The sequence below is a fragment of the Episyrphus balteatus genome, chromosome 3, assembly GCF_945859705.1.
Source record: "Episyrphus balteatus chromosome 3, idEpiBalt1.1, whole genome shotgun sequence".
Classification (NCBI taxonomy): Eukaryota; Metazoa; Arthropoda; class Insecta; order Diptera; family Syrphidae; genus Episyrphus; species Episyrphus balteatus.
Window position 1 is genome coordinate 54,485,534 of NC_079136.1, and position 18,063 is coordinate 54,503,596.

Sequence of the window (18,063 nt, forward strand, 5' to 3'; positions counted from 1 at the left end):
CAATATAATTTGAAAATATTTTTGCTTCGTGGGTATTGAACATTGTGATATGAGCTTCATGTTGTCACTGTTATATTTGCATAAGTGATGGCTTCTCTTTGGGGTTAAGGAAAAGCTTACGGTTATTCCAAATATCAAATAAAGGGCTATACGCTTTCGGACGAAGAAAATTCCTTTTCCTAAATTTCGAAAGAATATTTCTTTGGCTAAATTTTGTACTAAAAATATTGTTTCTTTTCGCTAAGCTATGGACAAAGAGTATTTTTTAATTTTTAGACAAATAATATTCTTTTCGCTTAATTTCGGACGAAGAATATTCTTTTCGCTAAATTTCGGACGTTCTTTTGACTGAATTTCAGACGAGCAATATTCTTTTCGCTGAATATCGGACGTTATTTTGACTGAATTTTAGACGAGGAATATTCTTTTCGCTGAATTTTGGATGAAGAATAGTCTTTACGCTGAGTTTCAGACAAGAAATATTCGTTTCGCTTAAGTTTGGATGAATAATATTCTTTTGGCTAAATTTCGGACGTTCTTTTAACTAAATTTCAGACGAAGAATATTCTTTTCGCTAAATATCGGACGAAGAATATTCTTTTGGCTAAATTTTGGACGTTCTTTTGACTGAATTTCAGACGAGGAATATTCTTTTCGCTGAATTTCGGGCGTTCTTTTAACTGAATTTCGGATGGTAAATATTCTTTTCGCTAAGTTTCAGGCAAGAAATATTCTTTTCGCTTAATTTAAGAAGAAGAATATTCTTTTCGCTTAAGTTTGGACGAATAATATTCTTTTCGCTAAATTTCGGACAAAGAACATTCCTTTGACTAAGTTTCGGAGTAATAAATATTACGAATATTCATTTTTGTTCTACTTACTTTTTTTTGTACCTTGAGTGTAATTTATCTTGATGGTCCGCACGCATTCATTATTTGTATCACTTAACTTTTTGGCTATCCGCCTCACCACGTGCAAGTTTTGAACGCATTTGCTTTAGCACAAAATTAATTTATACAAGATGGACTTAATTAGCTTCTTCAAATACCTACCACATTCAAATGATTTAAGTGACCCCCTTTACCAAGTTTGCTTAAGAAGTTAAACCCTTCTGAGATTTTAAAAATGAAAAAAAAAAGTTCTATCCTTCTACCCTAGTTGTTGGTAGACTCTTTCACAACAAAAAGACTTAATCAAGCTAAAAATTAACCTCCATTAGCCCCTGGGGCAATAATCGCAACAGTTAACTTCAACAAACAACCATTTAATGGCATACTTAAATTTAAAAACATAAAAAGCAAAATGTCAACCAGTGTTGTACTGCTGGATATTGCAGAGGAAAGATTTCCCTTATAACCTTATAATAAACCCCCAAGTCCGACTATCATCAATTATATAAAGTTGCTCATCTCTACCCTAATGATACACACCATCATCCATCGTCCAAGCCAAGTTGTAGAAAAAAAGGAGACAAAAAAAAAAAAAATTAAAGGATATCACTTTACTTTTGCCACAAAATGTCCATTCTAATCTTAAATTTATAATCTTCTTGCAAAAACTTTGTTGCGCTTAATTATATTCTATTACAGCAACAAAATTAAATGAAATGAAAAAAAAAAAAAAATGATTTGAAAGAAAAAAAGGGGAAAAATAAGGACTTGCTGCAACCAACCGAAGAGAACCTCAATGTTATTACTTCCTTGTATATTCCTATATGTATTGTGTCTTTGTGTATCTTCATCAGAAGGACATCAATTTTCTATCCACAATGCACCCAACATCATGCAAATAGCGCAGAGAAGATAAAGAAGAAGAACAAGATTCAAGGAGTTTTTCTCTCTCATAGAGATCCTTTTTTTTTCTCTCCTGATGCTGCTACTGCACCTCAAATATTCTTCTCTTTGCAACCAACTATAATATACAAAGGAGACCCCAAGGAATGTCTAAGGTAATTATTTATAAACGCTCCCTTTCCCCATAAGTTGGTTGGTTGTGTATACGAGTAGTTGTCGTTCCTTGTTCCGTCAGTTTAAGCGATGCGGTTAGCTTTTCTTAATGTAATTTCGTCCTTTCAACCAAGAATAACCAAGAAACGCATTCATTATGCTTGAGAACTAACGAAGGGAAGAGCTGAAGGATCGGTAGCGGGACCCCAAATTCTACAAACACACACATACAATACACCCATGTCAGAGTATTCACCGGAAATCCAGCTATCACAGAATAAAGAAGAGGATTTAACAAAAACAACGTTTTGACGAAAATGTAAGGTAATTTGTCATGAATCTTTGCCTGCTGCCTGGTGCTTCGGAAGCAGGAATAAAAACACACAGAAAAAAAAAGACACACATCTAACCTAGTTGGAGGAGCTACTGGCCTGGAGATAGTTTACTTGGTTGGATGGTTGCACTGAAAATAATAAATTTCGTAAAATTACGAAAATCTTTTCATACACAACATTTTCGTTGGCCCAACGAAACTTTCGTTGGCTCAACGAAAATATGTAATTCTTCGTAATATGAAAACCTTCATCAATTAATGAAAACGTTTCATACACTTTTTCTCCCTTTTTTGTGCCAAAAAATCCAATTTAATGAAAAGATTCATCACTTAACGAAAAATTTCATACTCATTTTAAAGAATAAAAATAAGAATTTTTTCCTTACTTTATCAAAGTTTTAATTAAGTAACGAAAAAATTCATTAACTTATGAAATTCAGCATTAACTAACGAAAATCTTCATCATTTTACGAAAATAAATAATTGGCTTATGAAAATTCTTCATAGACTAATGAAATATTACATCGGCTTATGAAAGAATACATCTGCTTATGAAAATAAATAAGTGCTAACGAAAAAAAACGTAAACAAATGAAAAATACAAACAGAGCGCGCTGTTCTTTCGCGTGCACTTGTGTGCATTTCTCCGGTAGTGTGAGTCACAGTTTAAATTCACGCGAGTCACTTATCACGCGGAAAAAATAAAAGAACAATGTGTACAAAAATAAGAAAAATAAGAGGTGTTATAATAATTTTTTTTAGCTAGAATTCGGGTCATTTACCTACTCAAGCATTTTATAGGTAAGATAAATCGTAAAGTAACTCCAAATAATTTATAACTCTGTTTTATCTTTTCAAAAATATTAATAACTTCAACAACCGGAGACACAAAAATGGAGGGAACCAATTGGAATTCTTGTCGAAAAAGACCACGATAAAGACTTCATAAACAAGACATCCTTCTACACCTGTTTAAAATGCAACCACGAGCGTCACCATGACCAAGCTCTCCAAGAAAAGTAAATGAACGATGAGATAGAAAGTAAGTACCGTTCTATTATTCTTCATTATGTTTGATTAAAAAAAAAAAAATATTTTTGTCTCTTAAAACATTATAACTTTATATTGTTGTTTTTCTGTTTTATTTCAGATTCCAAAGATGACATCCTAATGTGCCTAATGGATGGGTTCTTAGTTCCGGCCGAAATAAACTGTTCCAAACAATAACGGATACGATTAAGTTCACCATATATTATTCAAAATGTTCAATGTATTTAATTTAATTTTTGTATTCGATAGGTATACCTACATATGATTAAAAATTCAAACTCAAAATAACAAATGTTTTTTCTTAAGGTTAAAAATTTTCGCTCCGCTCCACTTTTTTTGAATTTCAGGTTTTTTATTCCAAAATTAAGGGAAGAAAAAATGGACGAAAAAATTTGTAGTTCTACGAAAAATTTCATAGGCTTACGAAAAAATTCGTAGGCTTACACAAATAAAGTAAGTATAATCTACTAAAAGAATAATTAATACAACGAAAAGTTTCGTTAGCTAACGAATATTTTTTCGTAATTTCATTAAAATATTAATAAAATTTACGAAAAAATTCGTCAGCTTACGAAAGTTCCTTTCATAAGTTAATCAAAAAATACATTGACTAACGAAAAATATCGTAGTGTTTAATTAAATTTTACGTTAATTGATGAAAAAATTTCGTAAGGTGATGTAAAAATTCATTAATACTCGATCAAAAATTTTTATGAAAAATTTCATTAAAATACGAAAGTTTTCGTTAGCTGATGAAGTTTTTCATTAACGTATGAAAGCCATTTCGTTGAGCCAATTAAATTTTTCATCGGCTGAAAATTAATTAAATTTTCGTTGGCTCAACGAATTTTTTCGTTATATTTACGTAAGGATTTGGTTCAGTGTGGGTTGCTTTGGCAACTTTCAGATGAAAGAGATACGGAAAAATTGCTTTAAACTCGTTTGGCTGGTGCATTGTGCAATCTGGGTTTGCTTCTCTAGGTTCACACACACACACACACACAGTTACATACACTCATATGAACCCTAAAGGCGAAAAACTGTTTTTTTTTTCCCCTTCGTGATTTCTAACAGACCATGAAGAAGCGCCATTGATAAGCCCACATGATGCATGCATTTACTGAAACTGGATACAATTTCAATGTTCAACGGTAAATTATGCGTTCGATCCTTTGGAGGAGTCTAGGTAGTTTGTTGTCATTTGCATATAGAATGGGGTAAAAGTTATACAGAGTTGATTCTTGGAATGTGATTGTAAGAGTTTTGTCTAAAATTATTATAAGGTTGTATTATGTTCAACAGTTAATTAAGAAATGAGAAACTTTAGTTTCGTGTGTCAAAATATCTCAGTCATCTCAAACATCTGGATCGTTTTGAAGTTTTTGATAAATATCGCTTGAAAGTTTTGGGAACTATTTAAATCAACAAAAGTAACTTAAAATGCAGCATAAACCATTTAAAGCAAAGCACAGAAATCTCAATATTGATTAGCCATTCTCAACAAATTACACTAGTTTACAAAAAAGTAAATTTTTTTTGGACACTAAGTGCCGTTATATTTTTCGTATAGATTATAGATTAAACTAAAAAATCTAAAAATTTAAAAAAATCATTTGAGATATGTTTTCGAGATATGATTTTTCAAAGTTTTTATCGTTGTTTTTTAAAGCAAACTACATATAAGTATTCGGGTTATATCATGATTATTAAATTACCAATCTGAACAAAACCAGCTCCTGAAAGTTGAATAAATTTGCAAGAAACACTAATATACTTTTTCTGTGTCACTTTAGATGTTTCAAAAAGTTTAAAAAAATCGATATTAAAAAAAAAAAATGTATTCTTCCAAATCTGTGGATAAGTTATAAGGATATGACCATTTTCGTCCAATTAGTTTTTCCGCCTAGTTGATTAAATTTTCATAACTCAGCTACATTTTATGCAATTTCATCTACGATGAAACGATTAAAAAATTCTACAACAAACCTTGTAATTGGGTAATTCAAAATCGAGGCAAGCTTATTAGGGTGCTTATTAGGGTGGTCCTTATTTTACTCTTTTGCGAAAATTGAGTGCGATGCCCCCTAGATTGGTTCCAAATCAGGAAAAAAATACCCTATTTTTTCATATTTTTATTTTTAACCCTTCCTGGCCCTATTTTTATACGAAGTTACTAGAGCAGGGGCAATATTCTGTGCCCAGTGTTGGGTAAATGGAGGATGTTTGATCATTCATACATACGTATAAACTTCTTAAAGAAATATGGTCAGGAAGGGTTAGGAATAAAAATTTGAAAAAATTTGGACATTTTTTTTTCCTGATTTGAAACCAACCTAGGGGGCGTCCCCAATTTTTTTTTCCAAAGGACTACCCTAGTATATTTAACACCTTTTGATAAGTTATGTGTTCTTCCTTCCAACAATCAGTGTCAAAAATGTAGATTTAGCTTCTGTTTTTATTTTCAATGTTGAACTTCATATTGGAAAGAGCCTTAGGGTCCATGATGGATGGGAATTTTTTTTTTAAACAAGCCATTGGTCTTAGCTGCATTTTAAGACCATACAAAATAACATTGGTTCTATTACATAAAAGCATTTGAAGGTAGCCATATTGATTTTTTTTTTTTTTTTTTATTTTTCTTAATTCAAACGTGGACATTTTTTTGAATATACTAATTTTCGACAAAACTTTGGAATTTTTTTTTTTAATTTTTAAATTTTTCTTATTTTCCGCAAAACTTTGAATTTGGTCTCCAAAAAAAAAAAAAAAACTGCGTCTCGTAGATTTTGAGGTATAACATTTCAATGCAACCATATTAAACAATTTTTCGTTTATATTTTCTGCGAAAGCTTTTTCAAATCTCAAAAAAATATTTTTAGAAAATTTGAATGGTAATCTATACAAATCCAAATAATAAACTGTTTTATATAAATTGTGACTGTGACTTTTAAAATGACATTTTTATAATAAAGATGACATTTTTGATGAGTTCGAAACTAAATTCGAATTTACTCATTTCGCTGAAATAGCTAATTCAATTTTTCCAAGTGAATTGAAATCAGTAATCGTTTCATCCAACTTCACTCGTCATAATAGCTAAATCTCGACACAGGACAAGTTTTTAAAACAATAAACCAATAACCAACACTTAGGTTGTTGCTTCAGCATTTTTCGTTTTGACCGATACTTTTGGGACACCCAATTCCTCTATCAAATCAATCGTAACCGGCATAGCTTGGTTTCTATTTCTCTGATCTAAACTCGCTAATTAATGACTGCAAAACTATCCAGAAAATGCTACAAGAAGAGGTGTATTTTTTTTTTGTGTTCTATTTATTGCTAATGAAAATGTAAATTGTGACGCCTTCGTAGCATTACCAATAACTCTGATGTTATACTTTGGTAATGATTTTTTAATTAACAAACTTTTCAACAGAAAAAAAAATGAATTTTCTAATCAATACAACTTATAGCGCTGGTATGGTTATTTTCCGTTATAGGTAGTTGCAAACTTTTTCGTTCTAAGAATTTTCCATATTTTTTTTTTAAGTGAAAACTTCTTTAGTATCGTAGTGATTTGAAACAAGATGAAACGAAAACGCGACACGAACATTCAACTTATTACCTACATATAACTTTTTTGTTTTAAAAGATAGATGAATGAAATTTGTACTGTAGATAGGCAAATAAATAAACTATAATTGTACAAAATTTCATATTCAAAATTCTGAGATAACTGTACAAAGATGTTCTTTTTCTACACACGTTATATCTTTGGATCTAGCGCACATACAAATTTGATTTAACTTAAATACGCATGCTGGTAACATAACGTTTTATTTGATATATCACACATAACGGTACGTGCTCTACAAGTTACACAATCTTAAATTGAAAAATACCTCAAAACATCTGTGGAGATCTGTTGCCGATGACCAGCCACCAGTGTAGGAAGTACCGTAATCTCAGTTTCAAATTTCGACAAAGTTGCCTTTAAAAAATTCTTACTTTTTTTGTAGGCATGGTAGAAATATGATTGATACGTCATATTAAAAGTGAAATAAGCTTTCAGATGATCTAAAATTTATCATAGTTTGTTATTTAAAAAAATAAATTTAATGAGAGAAAAAAGATTGATTTTTGTACTTTTTTGATGAAAAAATTGATTTTTTTTTTACTTTTAGGAATTCTGTCCTTTCCTTAGTACAAAAAATGAGCACACGTTACTCCGAAATTCGAAACATTTTTAAGTCTTTTCAGAAAAAAACTCGAACTTAAAACTGAACCTATAATAACCAATAGAAATTTAGTCCACATAATTAATTATAAAAATCCAACTATAACCCAAAGTATTGAAATTGGTTTTAAATACAAAAAGAATCAATTTCTGAAAACAAAATTCTACTATTTTAGGCCAAATTTCCTTTTTTGATTTTTTAATTCCAACAAATCAATTGAAATCAACAAAATATAACCAAGAAGTTCCAATAAATTACATAAATTCATTTGTTTGAGTCCTCTTGGCCAAATAATAATATTCCAAAAATTTCCAAAAAAAAACTTTTTTTTATTGATTTTGATTTCATATCGAATAAAAATCAAAGAAAAATCTACACAAAGTTTCTCAAACCCAATTTATATTTAACGAACAAAAATAAAATAAAAAAGAATAAAAATCGAAATCAAAATCCAAGTATAAGGATAAAGAGTTCTTATATAAGTATACGATTCGACGACTACCTTATTATATTCCAAAAGCTAGAGGCGTCTATTCATTACCGCCAATATAGAGCGATTTTCTCGATCTAAATCACTTTAGAACCCTTTCCTCTTTTCTTTGTCTACAACAACTATATGGATACCAGTTATCGATAACTGTCGATATTTAAGTTCAAAACTTATTGTCTCGAAGCTACAAAAAAAAAAGCTAACTATCGAAGAGTTTGATTACAGGACGAAGTCAGAAAAAAATAGCAATTCTCAAAAAAATATAGAGATATAGATCTTCTCAGATTTTGCTTCAAGTCAAACTCCATCCCACCCAATCAAAAAAACAAAGGAAGAAAACTTTTTACAGTTTAAAGAAAGAAACAGCAAAATAAAATCCAATCTCTATATCTGCAAAAAAAAAATTGAAAAAAAATTTAAACAAAAAAAGTAAACGGAAAATCCTACAATTTCATTATAACTTAAACTTTTTTTGCCCACTTTTCACCCGCCCACCTGAAGGTTTTACTCTATGAGACAGGATAAGGGCGAATGATTTTCTCGAATACAACAAAAAAAAACTAAAAAAAAAAGTATATCAAAGTAGGAAGGTTGCTAATAATAATAAGAAGAAGGACGACTTTTTAAAAAATCCTCGGAATAAATTGTGAATTCAAAAAGAAAGAAAAAACTCCTAGGAATGAACGGACACCAAGTTAAGAGAAGAGATATTATGATTCTATGTAGAATCTAAGTCTAAGGAATAAAATAAGAAGAGAAACAAAAAAAAAAATATCCTTGTAACCGAGAGGACTAAGGAAAGTTTCAATATACTTACTGTCTGCTAATTTTGAAAGACTATAGAACAGAATCCATTTGAGAATTGTTTTGAAACGACGAAAAATGAAAAAAAAGGACGATAGAACAGAGAAAAATAACCTGGCAAATTAAAGTAATATCCTGCAGCATTTTATGAGCGCTTTGCACCTAGGAGCTATTTAAAGAGTGAACCGAGTTATAACCAACAACGATCAAACGTTTTTCATCTCCCTTTTCTCTCTGTCTCTGAGACCGTATAAGCTACACGAGGACGACTGTCGACGACCGACTAGAGAAAATATACGAAATTTACAATTTACAATTTACACACAGGAAAAATGGACTCGAAAAATATAAGTAATGGACTGGCAGCGAGAGAAAACAGCAAGGATGAATGTTCATCACGGGCACAAGGACGAAATATGTATGTTTTTGAAGGCTAAAAGGAGCTTCTCAATGGAAAAAAGACGACACGATGAAAATAGTACACACGAACAGTTGGAAAATTAGCCTCGTTTATGATTCATGTTTCTTTTGGGGATTCCTTTTTTTTTTGTATTTATTTTATTTTTTTTATTATTTTATTTTAACATAAATTTTGGGAGTTTACTTTTTGTGACATCTTTATGTGTAAGTAGATTTAGATACAGCATCAGAATTCATAGAATGTCACAACGAAATATACACACAATGAGGACAGCCGAGGACGAGTACGACGACAGCGATATAGAATGACGACAACGAGAACGTTCAGAATTACTCACAATAAGTGACTTAAATATAAATGTCCATGAAAGGATTTTTTATTATACCTTTGAGCTTTTCGGGGGGTATAAAAAGGATTGAATGAAAATGTCCTTTTATTTTTTGGGACTTTTTGTTTGAAGTATGAAGTTAAAGTGTATTGTCTTTTGTATTTTGTGATGGAATTTATTTTTTCTATATTTCAAGTGAAGCGATGAAGTTTAAATTTAATATTAAAGAGTAGACAATTGCATCTTGCATTTTATAGCTATTTCCGCTAAATTGTATTTATAAAAATGTAAAAATATAAAATAGAAAAATAGAAAAATATAAAAATAAAAAAATATAAAAATATAAAAATATAAAAATATAAAAATATAAAAATATAAAAATATAAAAACATAAAAATATAAAAATATAAAAATATAAAAATAGAAAAATAGAAAAATAGAAAAATAGAAAAATATAAAAATATAAAAATATAAAAATATAAAAATATAAAAATATAAAAATATAAAAATATAAAAATATAAAAATATAAAAATATAAAAATATAAAAATATAAAAATATAAAAATATAAAAATATAAAAATATGAAAATATAAAAATATAAAAATATAAACATATAAAAATATAAAAATATAAAAATATAAAAATATAAAAATATAAAAATATAAAAATATAAAAATATAAAAATATAAAAATATAAAAATATAAAAATATAAAAATATAAAAATATAAAAATATAAAAATATAAAAATATAAAAATATAAAAATATAAAAATATAAAAATATAAAAATATAAAAATATAAAAATATAAAAATATAAAAATATAAAAATATAAAAATATAAAAAATATAAAAAATAAAAATATAAAAAAATAAAAATATAAAAATATAAAAATATAAAAATATAAAAATATAAAAATATAAAAATATAAAAATATAAAAAATATAAAAAATAAAAATATAAAAAAATAAAAATATAAAAATATAAAAATATAAAAATATAAAAATATAAAAATATAAAAATAACATATTTTAAGTTTTCATTAGTCAGCATTATTTTCAAAGTTTTTTCTTTAAAATCTGTTGACGCAAGTTTTCCTAATGAGCTCGGAAAGGTTTTTTTCTGTTTTTTTTTTTTTTGTTTGTTTAAGTATATCTATTATGACTCTTCACGGAGCTCAATGGACAAGGACTAAGATAACTTTTGTGGTTTTTGAATATTGGTTTCAAATTAATTTTAATTATTTGAACGCAAAAAAAAGTTCTCATTGATGTTTTACTTTTAATTTGAATTAAACAATTATTTAATTTTCCTTTAGATACATTTGAGACTGTTCTTATTTTCTTTAATCTACATACAACATTATTGTAAGCAGTTGCATGGTAATGGCACATCCTTTATTTTCTCGGTTACTTCACTCACTCTCTGAGAGAGTACATTCTGAAATGCCTGACTGCCCAGCAGAGCTATTTAAACATACACTCGAGTATGAGTATGAAAGTTGGTATGTAGATAGGTAAATTTTCTCCTTTATGTTCCGCATGCATACTTACATCTATCTGACATTTTGAGATGTCCTTTCAGGAAACTATGTTGTGCCCATGCATTCAGTACACCTGTCTTTTTCTGTACCTACTATATACTCTGTTATAATACAAATAACAACAAAAGTTCATTATTTTAAAATAAATTCAATTTACGTAAATTGCTGAATGTTTTTCTTTCCCATTTAAACTGGCACAAAAAAATATAAATATAAAGAAGACAAACAACAAAAATAATGTCCTTAAAAATGGACACAAAAACAAAAGTTGTCAGAGCACCATGCAAACCTTCATAAAATAAAGACTTTAAGAGAGAAAAAAAAAAGATACTCATGCTACTTTGCGTTTAATTTCATGCAAAATAAATTACGAAAATGGCAAAATAAAAAAGGAACTTTTAAGAATTTTTAAATATACAACATACCATGGTTAACAGGAGTGTGCAAACAAATTATCTTAATTATATTAATAAAAAAAAGATTGTTTTTACAAGAGACTAAGATTGTCTCTTAGCGAAATAGTTTGTAAGTTTTTGGACTTTTCATGAAATATTGGCAACAAAAATATCGAAAGCATTTATCTTTTAAAACAACTAATTTTGAGCTAATCGGTCTAATGCTTGAATATTTTCATCGAAATAAAGTAACACTCTTTACTTTGCAGAGTTTTTTGAATCCGGTCCCAAGCGGCTGATTTGAAACAAAATATAATTTTCGATAAAAACTTTCATCTATCTTAGAAATGTCAGGTGCCATCAAACAAAAGTTAAAATAAACCGGCTTAAAAAAATTCAAAAAAACGGCTCTAAAGATTTTGATTTATAGGTTTCATTTAAAATTCTTAGCAAGGCAAGTGGGCCACACTTCCCAAATAACATTTTGTGGTTAAAAAGCGGAAAATAAACCGGATATTTACTCTGGTTATTTAACGGATAAGTTACTAAACTCGTTAAAAAAACGTCTTAAAAACGTTCCAGAAACGTCTCCACAACCGAAAATGGTCAGTTATTTTTTAACTTTGTCTAAATCGGGTTTTTAAAAAACCCACTTTTTTCTACGAATACTGGGTTTTTAAAAACCTAATTTTTACGGTTATTAAATAACTGTTTATTTTTGGTTAAAGAAAAACTTGAAATAAACCATTTACGGCTATTTTATAACCGTTTACAAACCGTTAATATACAGTTTAAAAAAAACCTGTACTGAGTTATTTGACGGTTTTTTTTATAACCGTTTTACTACGGTTATTATAAAACCTGTAATTTACGTTATTACAGGTTTTTTTGAAACCTGTAATATAACAAGTTCTTATAAAACCAGTTTTAAACGTTATTTTACGGTTTTTTTTATAACCTCTTACCTATAGGTTTTTATAAAACCTGTAATAAACGTTATTTCACGGTTTTTTTATAACCGTTTTCCTCCAGTTTTTTTAAAACCCGTAATAAACGTTGTACAGGTTTTTATAAAACCTATAATAAACGTTATTTGACGGTTTTTTTATAACCGTTTTCCTCCAGTTTTTTTTAAAACCCGTAATAAACGTTGTACAGGTTTTTATAAAACCTATAATAAACGTTATTTGAAGGTTTTTTTATAACCGTTTACCTACAGTTTTTATAAAACCTGTAAATAACTTCGTACAGGTTCTTATAAAACCTGTAATAAACGTTACTTGACGGTTTTTTTATAACCGTTTATTTATAGTTTTTTATAAAATCTGTAAAATGTTATTTCACGGCTTTTTTATAACCGCTTATTTACAGATTTTAAAAAACCTATAAAATGTTTGCTTACCAACATGCTGAAAACCACAAGATTCTTTCCAGCTGAAAATTTAATATTTGAAATAAGAACGCTGAAATTTAAGTTTAGTGAAACATTATTTAATGAAGTAAAACTAAAACTAAAACTTAAAGTAAAAGTAAAACTAAAGCTAAAAATAAAAAATAGCTTAACTTAATTATGTTGTGGATTGCCCGTCAGAGGCAGGAGCTGGTGTTGGAACTGGTATTTCTGTAAAGAGAAAAATGTTAACTTAAATGTTGATTATAATTTTATTTTTTAACTTACGTGGACGGTTTTCCCATTCGAAATGGGGCTTGCTTCAAAAACCCTTTAAAAAATGAAGCACCCTCGGCTTCACTATAGGTGGGGTACCTTGATCGGACCGCTTCCAATATAGTTTTATATAGGAACTTGTATTGGCTGAAACTTTTTTTGGCATTAGTCCCCAGCCAAGAATGTTCTGCCAGTAGTGGATCTGTAAAAATGCACTTGCAAATAGTGCGGATCGTTTTCATTCCGTTGACCCCCCCATATGAGCTCAACTTACGGACCTGAAAGAAAACAAAAATATGTTTTAAAAATAATGTGCTTTAAAGTGTGTTAAGTTTCGCATCTTTGAGTGCAATATGACACAGACTCCTAAACTTTTAAATTTTCTGAATTAAAGCTGAATACTTCTCTGAAGAAAGGAGACGACAAGTGTGACATAATTATTTATTATTTGTTAAAATCATTTGTTGAAATAAATGTAGCTGATGTAGGCACAGTCCCAGCTCTCGTTTATGAGATATTCCAGGTTATTATTTTTATTTTAATTTATCTCAAAAACGAGGGCTGGCAGGAAGATTCTGATTTCGAATTCTAGTTCAGCACATCAAAAGTGGCTTTGTTTAAGAAAATTTAAAAAAAATCAATTTTATTGGTCTGTGTTATATTGCATTCAAAGATTTCAGGATAAAAATAACCTATTAACATAAACTTAATATTTTTAGAGAAGTAACAAATGAAAATGAAATCAATATAGAATCTATTGATAATTATAAATTCAAATATTTCATATATTTTGGTACTTACCAATTTTTTTTTTAACAATCCATTTTGATGGAGTTTTTCCTCCATTTCCTCATTTTGTTGGACAGAGGTAAGTGGGAAAATTTCATCAAGTTGCAGTTCCTCATCCACTTCCTCTGCATTGTCATTTTCAATTTTGGACGCCAACAAATTGACCGAAACTTCGGACTTCGCCATGAATGCCTCCAGCATTCCTTGCATGGCCTGCACCTTCACCTCAGTGGAACGCTGTCTTTCCAAAATTTCGTCTATTTTGGACTATAGTTCCTTGAATTGGGTACTGGTGCTGGGGCCTATAAACAATTTAAAATAAGAGTTTACTATAACTGCAAAAAAAAAGTAATACGGTTAGTGAAAGAACTAATATGCTATCTCAGCTGTTACTAAGAGGGACTGGGGTTTATCCTATTCAAATAACATTGGATAAACCCCAGTCTAAGATAAGCTGGAGTTTAAAAACGACTTTGAAAATAGTTATTTTATTTATTTTTCAAACTCAGAAGTTATTTTCCAAACTCAGAAGATATTTTTCAAACTCAAAAGTTATTTTCCAAACTCAAAAGATATTTTTCAAACTCAGAAGTTATTTTCCAAACTCAGAAGATATTTTTCAAACTCAGAAGTTATTTTCCAAACTCAGAAGATATTTTTCAAACTCAGAAGTTATTTTCCAAAATCAAAAGATATTTTTCAAACTCAGAATTTTCCAAACTCAGAAGATATTTTTCAAACTCAGAAGATATTTTTCAAACTCAGAAGTTATTTTTCAAACTCAGAAGATATTTTTCAAACTCAGAAGTTATTTTTTAAACTCAGAAGATATTTTTCAAACTCAGAAGTTATTTTTCAAACAATATTTAAAATAAATTATAAACATATAACAATATTTAATTAAATTAATGATTATTTGACCAATTATTTGAACTATTAATGTTTATCTTGAATCGGGCTCTTTTGGTCACTTCCTTTTATATGCAAATAAAATAAAAAATAAAATAGTATGAAATAAAGATTTTTATTTGCATATAAAAGGAAGTCCGATTCAACATAAACAACAATATTTAATATTTAAAATAAATTATAAACAAATAACTTACCTCTTAATAATTTTTCACAGATAGATATTTTTTTAAATTTAACTTATATTTTTTCACAATAACTTTCGCGCACAATAACTTGTCACAACCAGCCACAAAAGAATACTGAGAGATCTGAGAAAAATGAGAGTCAAAAATATGATGGGCGACGCGCGACGCTCGAGTATGGTGAATGTGTATGTGTGGAGAGTTGTTGGTTAGTTGAAATTGGGTTGGAACTTAGTTGACAAATAACCAGGGTTGTTAAAAGGTAAATAACGAGTTGATTAAAAACTTATACGTACTTATAGTAGTTATTTAAAAACTTACTTTAAACTTAGGATTTATAATGGGTTAATTTTAAACCACTAAACAACTTTAATGGTAAAAAGTCAGTAATTTAAAATCTCGTTTCAAACTTAAGGTCAAATTTGGTTAATTTCTAGTCTATAAATAGCTTTTTGTGTAAAAAAGGAGTTATTTAAATACTTACTTGAAACTTGTAATGAAAATCTGGTTATTTTTTAGCCCATAAAAGACAAATAAAGAAGTTAATTAGAAACTTACTTTAAACTTAGGATTTATAATGGGTTAATTTTAAACCACTAAACAACTTTAATGGTAAAAAGTCAGTAATTTAAAATCTCGTTTCAAACTTAAGGTCAAATTTGGTTAATTTCTAGTCTATAAATAGCTTTTTGTGTAAAAAAGGAGTTATTTAAATACTTACTTGAAACTTGTAATGAAAATCTGGTTATTTTTTAGCCCATAAAAGACAAATAAACAAGTTAATTAGAAACTTACTTTAAACTTAGGATTTATAATGGGTTAATCTTAAACCAATAAACAACTTCCATCTTAAAGTGAGTAATTTAAAAACTCGTTTCAAACTATAGATAAAATTTGGTTAATTTATAACCAATAAATAACTTTTTGGGTAAAAAAAGAGTTATTAAAATACTTATTTAAAACTTTGAGATCAGATTTGGTTAAATTCTAACCTAAAAACAACTTTTTGTGCGAAAAAAAAGTTATTAAAATACTTACTTCAAACTTGGAGTCAAAATTTGGTTATTTTTTAACCCTTAAAAAACAAATCTAGAAGTTGTTTAAAAACTTATTTATGACTTTGTGTCAAAAACGAGTTATTAAAATACTTTTCTGAAACTTTTGAAGAAATTTGGTTATTTTAAAACCAACTTCAAACTGAGGTTATAATTTAACCAAAAAAATTGGGTTGAAAAAATAACAAGAATGTAACCTGGGTTTTATAAAAGTAAATAAATAGCCAAAATATTTCCTTAGTTTAAAAATGGAATTTTTGAAACTAATTTATGACTTAAAAGTTTATTTTACGTATAATTTTAACCCAAAACAAACCTTCGAAAATACTGGGTTTTTTTTCTAACCTAAAATTACCCACAGACTTTTAACAACCCGTTTATAGCCGCTTTATGACCGCGGTTATTTGCAGTTATTTTATAACTTTGGTTATTTTGTAACCGAGGTTTGAAATTGTTACTTGGGTTACTTGCTTTAATGGTAAAGGTTTCTTTTTATAGTAATAAAATAATAGTATTAGTGTAACTTTATCATTAATTTTAAGTAAGTCATTAGATTTGTTGTAAAACAAAGAGTTTTTAGGGTTTTTTTTTTTGATAATTGGAAAAGAAATATAATTTTTTGCATACACAAATTTTAAAATCTTTTTTGAAATAAAAAAAATATTTAGTAAGCCATTCTCAAGAAATAAATTAAAAGTTAAAAAAAAATCAGGTACCTAACCGTTTTTCCATAAATTTTCATTGAAATCGGTTAAGTCGCTTGCGAGAAAGTCAGAAATCAATAAAACGCTTCTTACGTTATTTTTTAATGTTATGTCTAAAATATTTATTTTTCATTTCAAAAGTACGACGAAAAACTAATTTTTTCATTTTGGTCATATGTAAAGCACAAGATTTAAAAAAAAATCATTTTTTTTAGTGCATTTCTTCTCCATTACAAATTTAAGAAAAAATATTCAGTGCAAATAAGAAATTTGCATAAAAAAATATTTTTTATTAAAAAAAAAAAAAAAAAATGCATTAAAAAAAAAAAAACTTATTTTACCTGTATTTATTGAAAATAAAAATATTTTGCATTAAAAAAAATGTTATTGCTACTGAAAAATATTTGCATTGAAAATAAAATTTGTTTTGCAAATAAAAATATTTTTGCATAAATATATTTGCATGTATATTCAATTTTTTTTTAATATTTGTCGATTTTCTTAAAAAAATAATCAATCAAAACTGTAAGAAATTCGATGAATATTAAAACAAACTAAATTTAATGCACATTTTTCAATGCTGATAGTGAGACATTAAACGGTCAACTAAGTTTCTCGTAAAGACTTAACCGATTTAAATTTTCACTAAATTTAATGTTAAAATTTAAATTGAAAAACAAATTTTTTTTTTTGAATTCTTAAAAAAATTTCAACTTTTTTTTTGAAAAATTAATTTTGGAAAACTAATCAATGAGTTGTTTTTGAGGAATTGATTTGAATTTTTTTCTAACATTTAAAAAAAACTACAAATTGTTGAAAAAAAAAACGTTCTTTCCTATAGAAAATTCTTTTTTATACAAAAAATTAAATTTGAAAGCTTTGACGATAGCCGATTATAAATTTTAAGTGAATTGGTTCTGATAACAATTTTAAGTTTTCGTCAAATTTTTGTATCACGTTAAATTGGTAAAAAATAAAAGATCAAAAGAGAAGACAAGCCAATATTTTATACACAGTTCTGTTAGTAGGTTAGTAGGTATCTATGAGTAGGCGTTCTTATGGTCAATCTGTTTTATGTTACTTTACACGTTCCCAAAGATACATAAATGTGTTTTCTTTAAAAAAAAAAAAAAAGATACGAGAAAACTTGGGTAGGTCAGTCATAAGGATTGTACATACCAGGAATATTTAAGTACACAGACAAAAA

General features: G+C 27.8%; 2 protein-coding genes across 2 annotated transcripts in view; one reads left to right on the forward strand and one right to left on the reverse strand.

The window, feature by feature from the left end:
• Positions 1-18,063, forward strand: part of LOC129915572 (uncharacterized) — a 199,605-nt gene that overhangs the window by 138,528 nt on the left and 43,014 nt on the right. The window lies entirely within an intron of this gene.
• On the reverse strand, positions 12,044-14,729 carry LOC129915581 (uncharacterized). The gene is made up of 3 exons (XM_055995189.1): positions 14,016-14,729; positions 13,227-13,492; positions 12,044-13,169 (listed from the first exon to the last, which is right to left on the reverse strand). Exons 1-3 carry the CDS (start codon positions 14,211-14,213, stop codon positions 13,136-13,138), a joined length of 498 nt encoding a protein of 165 aa, XP_055851164.1. The 5' UTR covers positions 14,214-14,729; the 3' UTR covers positions 12,044-13,135.